This window comes from Crotalus tigris, unplaced genomic scaffold (assembly GCF_016545835.1).
Source record: "Crotalus tigris isolate CLP2741 ecotype Arizona unplaced genomic scaffold, ASM1654583v1 scf7180000024341.3516292, whole genome shotgun sequence".
NCBI classification, from domain to species: Eukaryota; Metazoa; Chordata; class Lepidosauria; order Squamata; family Viperidae; genus Crotalus; species Crotalus tigris.
Window position 1 is genome coordinate 3,138,662 of NW_024100511.1, and position 12,332 is coordinate 3,150,993.

The 12,332-nt window shown below is 39.3% G+C and overlaps 1 protein-coding gene across 1 annotated transcript in view; it reads right to left on the minus strand.

Annotated features, from left to right (window-relative positions):
* Positions 1-927: 927 nt before the first annotated feature.
* SH3RF1 (SH3 domain containing ring finger 1) overlaps positions 928-12,332 on the minus strand; it is a 164,728-nt gene continuing 153,323 nt past the window's right edge. Inside the window, exons 13-14 of the mRNA XM_039326542.1 lie at positions 9,343-9,677; positions 928-4,297 (exon numbers count right to left, since the gene is read on the minus strand). Coding sequence (XP_039182476.1) covers positions 4,129-4,297; positions 9,343-9,677 — 504 coding nt within the window. The 3' untranslated portion in view covers positions 928-4,128. The remainder of the gene's footprint in view (positions 4,298-9,342; positions 9,678-12,332) is intronic.

Consider the following 12,332-nt stretch of genomic DNA (forward strand, 5'->3'; position numbering starts at 1 on the left):
AATAAATAAAAATTAAAGGTTAATATTGAGTTAATTAATTAATTAAAAAGAAAACAAAAGCAAGCAGAAGAAAACTCAAACGGCAGATTAAATGGACTACTGAGTCTGTCAGGTCTTTCCAGAACGCTGCCATAAGAAAGGAAGGGGTAGCACATATGAGTGTGGATTGGGGACATTCCTGTATTTTAACCTTTGCTGCTGCTTTCACTTCAATGTATTTGCATGGGAATTAAGGAGGGGGAAATACCTTGAGGCCATCTGGTTTCACAGGAGCTTGGGAAGCTGGCCAGTTATCACCTCTTTGGCCTCATAATATCTTTGCATCTGAGGGACTGAGGCACTGGGGTGGGGCTGAAGAAATGGGATTTTTAGCTTAATGCTTTGCATGGGAATTTCAGATTCCGCCTTTTTACTCTGCAATCACTTTCTCTCAGTAAAAGATCCTCTTTGAAACAATGCCTGTTTCCTGAGCGTGCTTTCTTGGGGAAATAGTTGAGGCAGAATCTTTTTCTGCCATCAATTTTCTATATTTCTAGGATCTAGATCAGACAGGTCAAACTCGCGACATCACATGACATCATGCGATGTATTGCAGCTTTTTCCCCATTGCCGACAATGGGGTGGGTGTGGTTTTGTCAGGACGCATCCAGCCCGCGGGCCGGCAGTTTGACACCCCTGATCTAGATCATCTGCACATTTCATCGTATTCTACTGAAAAATAAATTACAGATGTTTGAATTTTATCTGTGCTAAAGTACAGGAGAATGGAGTTTCTCTAGATCTGGGGATCTGAATATATAAAAAAAATGGAACTAAGCCACTTTTTAGAACCCTGGATCTGCACCTTAGTGGAGATTGTGTGTTCTTTATATTCCTGTACTGTTCATCCCCCTAATAACTACAATTCCCAAAATACAACACAGTGCATTTAAGTGCTTTGCTAAGAAAATATTTATTAGAAATGAAATTTAACAGATAAAAACATGTAACATTCACTGGACCTCAAATATAGACATTAAAATTTTCCACAGAATTTCTTTAAGAAAGTATTCCAAAATTAGTGTAAAGGTTTTTTGTTCATAAACTCAATTACATGCAACCCTAAAAACCAACCCAAGTCCCACAAACTTTATAAAGTCACATGACATGAAAACTGCATTTTTAAAAATTGTTGTATCGCCTATAACAATCCCTTAAAATAAAAGATGATCCATTTTCTTAAAAAGTTATTAGAAATGTATTATACTGTAAGAACACTACCATATTAATTTATATTTCTAATAGACATTATATAATAAAATCTTGAATAGAGGTACCTGTGTCACACACAAGGATGCTACCATATGGAGAACATTCTTTGTAGTAGTCTCTCACATATAAATCTACAAATGCATGAAAATAAGATTGGCACATAAGTGTCAATAGGTGCTGATGAAAGTTGATGCCAGCATTTCCTTATTAAAGTTCATTTCAAATAGTTTGTACATCATATGAATATTCAAGTAAACCAAGCTTTTTAAATTCCACAGAATTGAATTGTTCAGTGTATCATTTAAGGAATGTTTTCAATATATTAAAATAATAATGAAACCATTTGATATTGGAAGAAACCACTTCAGCTACCAATTATTTTCTCTCCATTTACAAATTTTAAAAAATCATTTATGTTTTACAAGAAAATCATTCAACTAATGATTCAACTAACTTGAATTCTTCACCTTAAAACAACAGGCATTTCCTTTAACAAAGTTTCATTCTTGTTGGGAAACAAAGACTTTTAAAACTTGCACTACCTTGTTATTAAAGAAAAGGTATTGAGTTTAAGGTTACCCACTCTTTTGGTAACTGAATTCTTAATCTCGAGCAATTGCACAATAGGCAGAAATATACAGGTCAATCTTTCCCAAGGGTAGGGTATCTATTTCAAGGTAACTGCCTACAGAATTTCTTCCTGTCATATAATTAAAGAAGAGATCTGCCAAAGTAATCTAAATGTTATACAGAAATTAGGTGAGCTAAATGTAACAAGATTGTCACTGTCAAGCAATGGTATGAAGACAATCTTGTACATAGCGTCCCGTGCCAATATTGATAGTAATAATAGCTTGAATATGCAATACTCTCAAATTGTATTTTCCTGAAGAATCATATATAGAATAAATTACAGTTCCAAGTCCGCTAAAAGGTCCAATGTAACTATTATAAACTCACTCCCTTCCCAGCAACTAAATCCATGAGATTTGACATTTTTTGTTGCACAGAATTCAGTTTGGGAAGGAGTCAAAAGACTTCACAAGAAGATTTTTTTAAAATCTTGCTAATATGCTTCTCTTTCTTAGGACTAACTAGCTTGAAGAGGGAAAGGCAAAGTAATGTCCGTAAATATTAGCAGATCACTGGAGAGTAAGAGATGTCTATTAGTTCACCTCAACATATTCTAGGGTTTAAAAGATTATAATTTTTAAATATTTTATCAGAAAAGACAGATGTAATACAAGTCTTAAATCATCAGAATACCATAATTCCCCTCCCCCCATACTTTAGGTCTTGAATATGTGAGAAAATATCCCAAGGCTCGATGCCCTGGAAGACTGGTGAACATTACCAATGTACATTGTTTAGGAGGAAATAGCTTCTGAGCAGGATATTCAGCAGAGGATAACAAAAAAGTTATATGGCAGCTTTCCTTCCTTAGAAAATTTATTTCCAAACTAAGATTGCAAAAATAATAAAAGAGGGGAAATTGAATGTTTGAATCTTCTTCAAGGCCTGAAATTAAGTAGAGGATATGCTCCACAAAACTCTTGTGCTTTAAAATATCCATGGCTGGAATTATGCTGAACAGTGAGAATATTCTTTATACAGTAGTATCCAATTACTCACTAGTTTTTGGTCAGTGGCTTTCACACTTGCAGGTAACTGGTTATTGAACCTCCAGTTCATTGTAACAGTACAATATAATAAACATTATAGTCAGTTATGTGCTATTTTGTACACCTGTATGAATGTGATAATGCATGCAAGACGCTGACAACTTAAGATATATGAAAATAGCAACAGTTACAAAATTTGCAAAAATGTCAGTGTTCTTACAGCCTTTACTTTAAAAACACAAGTATATCACTTACCACCACTATTGCTCAAACAAGATAATTTGTCTCTCAACCATGCAAATTAGTTTGAAAAGGTAAACAAGCCAACATTTCTTGGCATATTTAGACAGTTAAAAGCAACCTGAATTTAAATTTTGATCCTATCAATTATTACAATTATTTTCCATTCTTCCAGTTGTTTTGCATTAAATCTATCTTAACACATTTACATTCTGTATATTATGTGCTTAAAAATCTAGCCAAATCTACAAAGGGAAATCTCGACACATATCCAAAAATACTAGACAAACAGATGCTAGTCAAAGTTGATATTCCTCATTTCTGGTATATTTTATATATTCTATTCTCAGCTTGAAAAATGCTAACAATGCTGCACAGCTGTTTCATTGCCTTTTAGAAATGTTTCATCAGAAATGTTTCTATCTGTGACATTAAGACTTGTTATTGACAGATAGTTTCTCACCCTAAATAAAACAAATCCACAATTTTACCCCAGTGTGCATGGTTCAATCTGATAGCACATCACTATTGTTATAGCCAACATTAACCATTTAAAAAAACGTACTTCACTGTCACAGTTGGAAAAAGGCATCTATCAGACACTATATCTTTTTGTAAGAAAAGAATCCAGCTTCTCCTTATTTTATAAATAACTTGTTAATCATAATCACCAAACTTTAGTTATTAAACAGAATTCAAGTTTAGAAAAATGAATAAATTAGTTACAGCCTTGTAAACAATGAACTTTTATGGTATGTACGTATGTATGTATGTTTGTATGTACACACACACTTAAATCCTCTGAAGAATAAATCAGACATTACAAGGCACACATTACACTCAAGAATTCAAAATGATAAAAAAGCAACTATTTTACTCTTCTTTGCTGGCAAAATTGTGCTGTAGGATACTGAAAAACAAATATAAATTTGTTTATACTATAGCCTTCCATGGCTGCAATCTCTCTCTTTGTTCTATAGTGCTATGAGAGTTGAAAGATTTCAAATTAGTTTTCTTAGATACTCTCCACAAAGCTTCCAGGGAAAAGGCCAGTTTTTCCATTTCGCTGCAATGTGCCTTTGAACCAGCCATCTTCATGTTTTTTATGAACAAAAACAATATCTCCTTCTTTAAGTTCAAGTTCAGCTTCACTCTGAGGAGGATAGGATACCACAACTCTGTATCTGCAGAATAAGATTTTTTAACAACATTTAGACTTTCACTGTTTAGAAAAAAAGGCAAAAGAATCAGAAAGCTTCTTTGAACTATTTATAATCATAAATGAACTATAAATTCAGAATTAATAACAGACAACTTGTACTTTGTATCTCTTTTATTTTGTATATTTTGTAAATTTCATTATTCATTTTCATTTTGTAAATAAATTTTCTCCATATCAGTTGAGATTCCAATAGGAATCTTCTGCAAATTCTACCATGAATTTGGGATAGAAGAAATAATACTGTGCTAGGCCTGATATTTTGCTCTTGAAAGTATGCTGTAAAACCAATCTTTCTTTCTTTAATGAAGGGAACTATTCTTCCTTTTATGCCAGCCATTAAAAAAAACCCACAATATCCAGTTTCACAGAATAACAGCGTCAAGCCCCAAAGAATGCCTATGCTGTGTTAGCTATTATTGCTTCTTAGCTTGCCTATAGACTGGGGGAAAGGGAGGGAAGAATGGAATTTAGACTTCTGATATCAAGAGGCCAGTCCATGAGAACCAAGGACTTTCAAGATTTGTTTACTGAGAACTAAAGACATTCTCTCATAATGATTCTGACTTATAATAGGATAATTTGACCTGCACTAATAAGAGGAGGTTTTTATATTTTTAATATAGCAATTTAGGTGCGAAATAACCAGAGCTGGCTTTCCTTTCATCTGTGCCAAAATGATGTGCTCAATAAAGTTTTGCCTAAATGTGGAACCTTATTTTTCTCACCACTGAATTTCATTTTGTTAGATAGGGCCTAGCATTCCATTCTGTCAAGATCCTTCTGTATCTTGACGCTATCTTCTGGAATGTTCCTGTCGGCTTGGTGTTGTCTGCAGTTTTGATGAGTTCTCCTTCTATTCTCTCATCTAAATTGTTTATGAAGATATTGAAGAGTACTGGACTTATCCTACTGCATACATTCCTCCATGTAGATGCAGTTCCATTAGTGCAGTTCAAAGTCACTAGACTTTGAGTGCGGTTGGTCAGCCAGTTATGAATCTATCTGGTGGTGATGCTGATCACTGAATTTCATTCTGTTAGATAAGGCCCACACTTTTCTGTCTTACCAAATAGGTTGTAGTCAAATGCCTTACTGAAATCCAAGTATATGTCCACAGCATTTCGCTGGTCCACTAATTTCATCACTTTGTCAAAGAACAAAATGAGATTTGTTTGGCATGATCTGTTTAGTAAAGTAAACTTTACTTTTAGTAAAGTAAAATTGTTTTCATTTCATCCATATTGTATACTAAACATACTGTAAATTTGCCTTGGGGGGATTACATGAAATAAACAGAATACAGGAAACCCTTAATTTAAAACATCTTTAAACCTTTGATTTAGCTGACCTTAGAGCAATAATGTACACTGAATAGTTCTATGCATTTGTAAAATGCCATTTGCAATTATACATATACATAAAATGCGTAGGAAAAATCCCATTTCCATTTACTTTTTATATATAATGTGATGAAATCCCATTTCTATTTTACATGTCTGTAAATTTTGCTTTAATGGAGAGCCTTTTTCTTCTCCTACCTGTCTTTCTAGCAATGCCACAATTTGCATGGTCTTCCATTTCCAGAGACCATGAACAGTTTATAGTATTGCTATAAGATTAAAAACAAAAATAATGCCTTTTTTTGAAATGTAATAAAGAGAGTGCTGGTCCAAGTACCTTAAGGAAAGCTGTTCCAAAGAAGGACATCACCAGAACTCAATTTAGTTGAGGGTTTACTGTAGTGTAGAGGAATTGATTTACTGAGTCTTCCCAGTAGCACATGTATGTATGTATGTAGGTATGTATGCATGTATGTATGTATACAAGTTGTCTTCATTTAGCAACCACAATTGGGACTGGCAACTGGGTCATTCATTAAATGAACTGGCCACTAAGTGAAATCACAACTGTGTTTATGATCTTACTTCAGCTTTTCATTGTTTTAAGGACTAGCGAAGGTTGTAAATGTGAAGATTGATTATAAAGTGAGTTTTTCATCATTGTTATAATGGAAACAGTTGCTAAATGAAGACCACAGTAATCCTTGAGATATGACCATAATTGAATTTGTCCATTAGGGTTGAAGTCAGGACATTAAATGAATTGCCTCAAGTAACAACCAGTCATCCCTGGAGCTCAGGGATGAGACAGTGTCAACTGTCCAATTGGCAGATCCAAAAAAAGAAACTCCTGGAACATTATTTCACGAAGAGTATAAACTTTACTGAATAAACCATATTGGCACAAATGAAGCGAAACCAGCTCTGGGTTTCCCACGCAAAAGCTAGCATAGTTAATCCCCCCCCCATTCCCCATGGGCCACCCACAGTCCATTACGGTCACCAATCACTTCTGTTCGTTTTGTTATGGGAACCAGCGAGCCACACTAGTCCACCTGCTCGATGTGTCTTTGGGTTGGAGCACTCTCACGAACAGTGGATGCTCAGATACAATTACTCCCACCATTGTATTCCATATCCCCTCCTCCCTTTTCTTTGTCAAGCTGCAAGCGAAGTGGAATATAGGTGAATGTGCAAATCAGTCTTGACAGGGAGATCCTGGGAGGCCTAGTCCAGGCACAAGTCCACCTACTTCAGGCCTCAAGAGCTTCCCCACGCCCTTGATGCCCCTTGGATGCCTTGCAAGAGAAAAGTTTAAGACACTTGTTCTGAAGCTCCCACCTTTTATGCAGGGGCCAGCTTTTGCAGAAGAGCTTTGCAGCCTCCCGATGGCCAGCTCATTGGTGCAGAAAGCATTAAAAGCATCTGTCATTTCATTCATAAGAGCGCATGACTACAGGGTTATTGCAGCTGTCAGAACTTTCAAACAGAGTCACATGTAGTTTTGGCCTGTCATTCCTTGAGGACTACCTGTACACATATATCTAAAACACTGCAAAAAACCATTGTTGAATGAGCTTAAAAAATTGGTAAGTTCCCATCACTATAACTACATATGCAAATAAACTTCACATATTTAAACTGATGTTGCAGTATATCTTAACTGTAAGCACATAAACTTACAATAAAGCAAACTGTTAAAATAGACAGACATAATCTTCTCATATGCTTTCTGGCTGAAATATTACCAATTTAATTATATTACTATTTCTCTAAAACAATTGGATTATATATGTAATTTCTAGGGAAACTGAATAAGAGGCAACTTTTCCAGATTGAAAGGGGGACCATTTTTCTCAACTGTAAACACATATTCTGGTTCATCAGGAGCGTTCATTTAAAAAAAAAATATTTACTTTATTTTATTCATGTACATAGCATGGAAATATCTCCATTTTCACTTCACTTTCTAATTTCAAAATCTGTTAAAACTCAGTATAATAAAATTAGTGTAACATTATCACTAGGAATAGCAAATTTAGTTATACAATCCTATACACATACTTACCCAGTAACTTTGACATGGATCTGATTTCACCTGATCAAAAATTAACAGCAGGAAAAATATGTTACTTTATAACTATCTCTCTCTCTCCCTCCCTCCCTCTCTCCTTCCATCTCTATCTCTCTGTGTATGTGTATATGTGTGTACTTATACTACCTTGGAATTAGAAATTGAAAGACAACAATATATTCAAGTTTGATTTTAGAAAATCAAAATAATGTAAAGTTCAGGATTATTTGATTGGCTACATCAGGGGTGTCAAACTCGATTTCATTGAGGGCCCCATCAGCATTGTGGTTGCCCTCAGGGGCAGGGTGGGCGTGGATGACTGGATGGGCATGATCAGGCATGGTCAGCTCGACATCACTCACATCGGGGTTACCTGTGGGGGCTGTGTGGGGCTGTGGGGGGATCCAAGGGTCTCTGGCAGAGGGGGACAAGACTGGGGCAGATGCCAGGGCTTGGTCCACCAGAGGAGCCTTGCCTTCCCTCTCGGGCTGCATGGAGGTCCCCAGATGGTGGCATGGGCTTCTCGAGGCCCTGGACGTTGGCAGGTGCCTGGCCCAGCCTTTGATCTCCCAGGGCACTGACATCCTGTGACCCGGCTGGCACTGCTTCCCAGGAGGAACCTGGCAGCATATGGGAAACCTCCAGGACTGGGCTTGGGAAGAGTGGAGAGGGGAGTCCCAGCTTGCTTCTGGGGATGGGGGGATCCTTGCTCTTCCCATTTGCTGGGACCGTCGGTGTGGCAGTGGGCAGGAGGCTCGTCCTGCGTGTGCGGCAGACCTGGCGGATGAAATTGGATAGCGAGAGCCAAGTGGGCATGGAGGTGATGTCAACTGGCTGGGCTGCCTTGCTGCGGCCCCACCGTACATCTTTGCTTGCCCATGCCTGCCACAGCTGGGAAGGGCGGGTGGCCACTTGGCCTCCCAGCACATCCGGCATGGAGGATCACATACCTTCTTTCTGCACCTCTGCCTCCACCTGCCATTTGGAGGGCTGGCCTGATGGCCATGGCACTTAGACCCACCTGCGCTGCAGGGGCTGTGGGATCCTGGGGTACACTAACCAATGGATGGCCGAGGGGCCTGTGGGCTGCGGCTGCTGCCAGGCACTGCCAACCCTCGCACGCTCGCTACCTCCTGTGTATGCACCTGGGGGGGCGCCCAGCCAGGCTAAGATGGGCCCGGGCCAGGGCAGCGGGAGCCGGTCCCTCGCTGTCTCCAGATGGCCCCGCAGGCCAGATCTGGGCCTCTCGCAGGCCGGATCCAGCCTGTGGGCCTTGAGTTTGACATGTCTGGGCTACATCATTCTTCCACCTCAACAGTTTAGGAATCTGCTTTAGGAGTTAACCTGACATGAAAAAGTTATTGGATGTGATCCAAGAATCAATTATGTATGGCCTTCTGATCACCGCCCAACAAGCAATATATTAGAAATAACTGCCTGTTTTATATAATATATTAGAAATAAATGAACATTTCAAACAGAAATCAATTTAAAGAGAATTCTAATAGAAAATTTCTTTCATCATTTTAAAAAATTAGCATTTCTTGATGAAATGTAAGAAAGAACACATTTTTATCCAGGAAAATGACTTACCGTTCATAGATTACACATCTGGATTCATTTGACACTGGAGCCAATGATGAGCATGGTTGTCTTGGAGGGGGAACTATAGGGATATTAGAATCCAAAGAACTTGTTTTGCAGTGAGTACTCTCCTGCACAATTGTAGGTGATTCACTGTCCATGGGGCAAGGGTCTGCTCTTCCCTGACTAGAAGTTGATGAAATTTCTGGCCCTATAGCACCCTGAAGGGAGAGTTCTGTAGTTGCCAGCTCAACTTCGAGAGTTGGGGATGATGGTGGTGATGCTCTAAGTTTACGCTTAGTAGATGCTCCTGAAAGTAACTTCAGTAACCCCTTTTTTTCTTTCTAAAAAAGAGATATTTTTTTTCAAAAAAAAAAAAAAGGAAATATGAATGTGGAATTTTACATTTGACAAACAACTAATCAACATTGTATTTAAAGCCACTGAAGGTAGCTTCAATAGTAAGATTGGCAGCATATAAATTTAATAAATAAATAAAATACCATAAATTTAAAGTGCCTCACATATATCGGGACAACAAAGTGGTGGTGTGATTCAATGGAACCATTTGTAAAAAAATCTTTTCAAGAAATTAATCTCACTGTACTATAAACTTCATATAATTTACACACCTACAATCCTTAGGATTATCCTGCAAGGGAAATGAGGTTATAATTTCCACAAAATATGTTATATTTATTGAAGACTTTTATAATTCATTATTTCTAAGGGGATAATTTTTACTTAAATACAGATAGCTTAAGTTGAAACACATACGTTAATACTAAATGTATTAATACTGTAGAATACTTTAAAATGTAAAAAACAAGAAAAATGTTAAGGAAATGATTGGTCCAATAGTGGGAGAAAGTTGCAAGAAGGTGATAAGCAGCACAGAGAAAGCAGAACTACAGGTAATCCCAGAGATATGAACGTTTACATAATGCTCGTTTGAAGTTACGCGATCAGTGCCCCCTAGTGTTTATGAGCAAGTCCCAAAATTCCAAATATTGCAGCACCACGGCAGTCATTCACCCTTATGAACAACCGCAGAGGCTCTGCAGTATTCACCCTATTCCCTCCGCTCCCCACAACTGCTTCCCCCTCCCTTCATGCTGAATCGCTCATTTACCTTGCAAAATCTTCTCTGCTGCGGTTTCTTTCTCTTTAAGGGAGAGGAGAGTCGTCTTGGAAATGCTTTTTGCGCTGACAATGGAAGCTCCTGGGTGCTCTAATATTGCGCAAGTTCAAACACAAATTCTCTGCAAAAGAGATCATGGCCCCTGGAAGTTTCCATGGGGGGGAAGTGTTTGCTTCGTTTGCATGCCTATCGGGCAAAGCATGGAATCAGAGTTGGCCGAGCACAAGAACTAACGCCATCTGTGGCCCGGGTGTGCTGCTCACGAGTATGCACCAGACTTAGTTTGAGGCCAGGAACGAAGCCTTCAACTGAGGGGGGAGGCATCTCAGGGCGAGTCCCTTTGCACCTGTGTTCAAGCTCCTGGAGGTGGCATGAAAACAGCCACCTGAGTGGCCACAATCTCCCCTCCCCAACCAGCCAGCCAGCCAGCCTGACCTACTCTTTGCCTGACCGGCCGGTGGTACAAATCCTGAAAACTCTTCTCCTTGTCGTCCTCCCCATTCAAGCGGCAGTAGCTGCTTGAGTTTCTCTGCTGTCTGAAATGAAGAAAGCGGAGGTGCAGAGCAGGATTGCTCTCAAGAAGATACGGGTGCGCTGCTCGCTCGTGTGCACCAGCCTTATTGAGAGCAATCCCATTCTGTGCCTTCGCATCTTTCCATTCAGATGGAGCAGAGAAAATAAAGCCTCTGCTGCTCAAATACTTTTATCCAAAGGAGAACTGAGAGCTGCAAGTTCCGGGTGATTGCCAATGGAGTGCTTCAAAAATGGAGCGTTCCTTTCCGTGCAGTTACACAATGCTTCAAAACGCAGCAAATCATGCTCAGTTTCTGAAGCGCTCCATTGGCAATCACACGGAACTTCCAATCTCTCTCAGCTCTCCTTCAAATAAATGTGTTTGCGTTCCTATAGGGCTGCCCTCAAACTAAGGCTCAAGCAAGCGAGCAGTGCACATGGGCCATGGATGGCATTGGTTCCTGCGCCTGGTTGTCTCCGATTCCATGCTTCGCCCTATAGGCATGCAAATGAAGCAAACACTTCCCCCTCCCAGAATGGAAGCTTCCAGGGCCATGATCTCTTTTAGAGAGAATTTGTGTTTGAACTCGCATGACATTACGGCATCCAGGAGTTTCCATTGTTGGCGCAAAAAGCATTTCCAAGCCTACTCTCCTCTCCCCCAAAAGGAAACAAACCACGGCAGAGAGAAGACAGATTTTGCAAGGTAAGTGAGTCTGGTGCAGGAGGAAGGGAGAGGGAAGCATGAGGTATCTTAGTGAGTCAGGGAGGCCTTGTTGACCTGTTCCATCACTAGGCCTCCCCATGGCCTTCCCCACCCTAAGATACCTCATGTGCACTTAACGAGCTGTGTGCATCTTAATGAGCAATGAGTGATCTTGTTCGAGGTACGAGATTCACTCCCAAGAGTTTTCGAGTTACGAATGGAATGGGCAGGCTCCATTACACTTGTAATTCGAGGACTACCTGTACTTAACTTGTTTTTTTGCATCCGTCTTTATACAAAGGGAAAAAACAGTCCAACCTATCAAAAACAGTACTGTAAAAAACAGATTAGAAGCACAAGTTAAAATAGGCAAGAAAATGGTAAGTGAGCACCTGTCCACCTTAGACGAGTCCAAATCACCAGGACCAGATGGATTATACCCCAAGGTTCTGAAGGAACTGGCAGACGTGATCTCAGAACCACTGAACTATATCTTTCAAAGATCCTGGAGCACCGGGGAACTACCAGAGGAATGGAAAAGAGCTGATGTAGTACCTATCTTCAAAAAAGGGGAAAAAATGGATCCAGGAAACTACAGACCTATCAGCCCGACCTAAATACCTGGGAAGATTCTGGAAA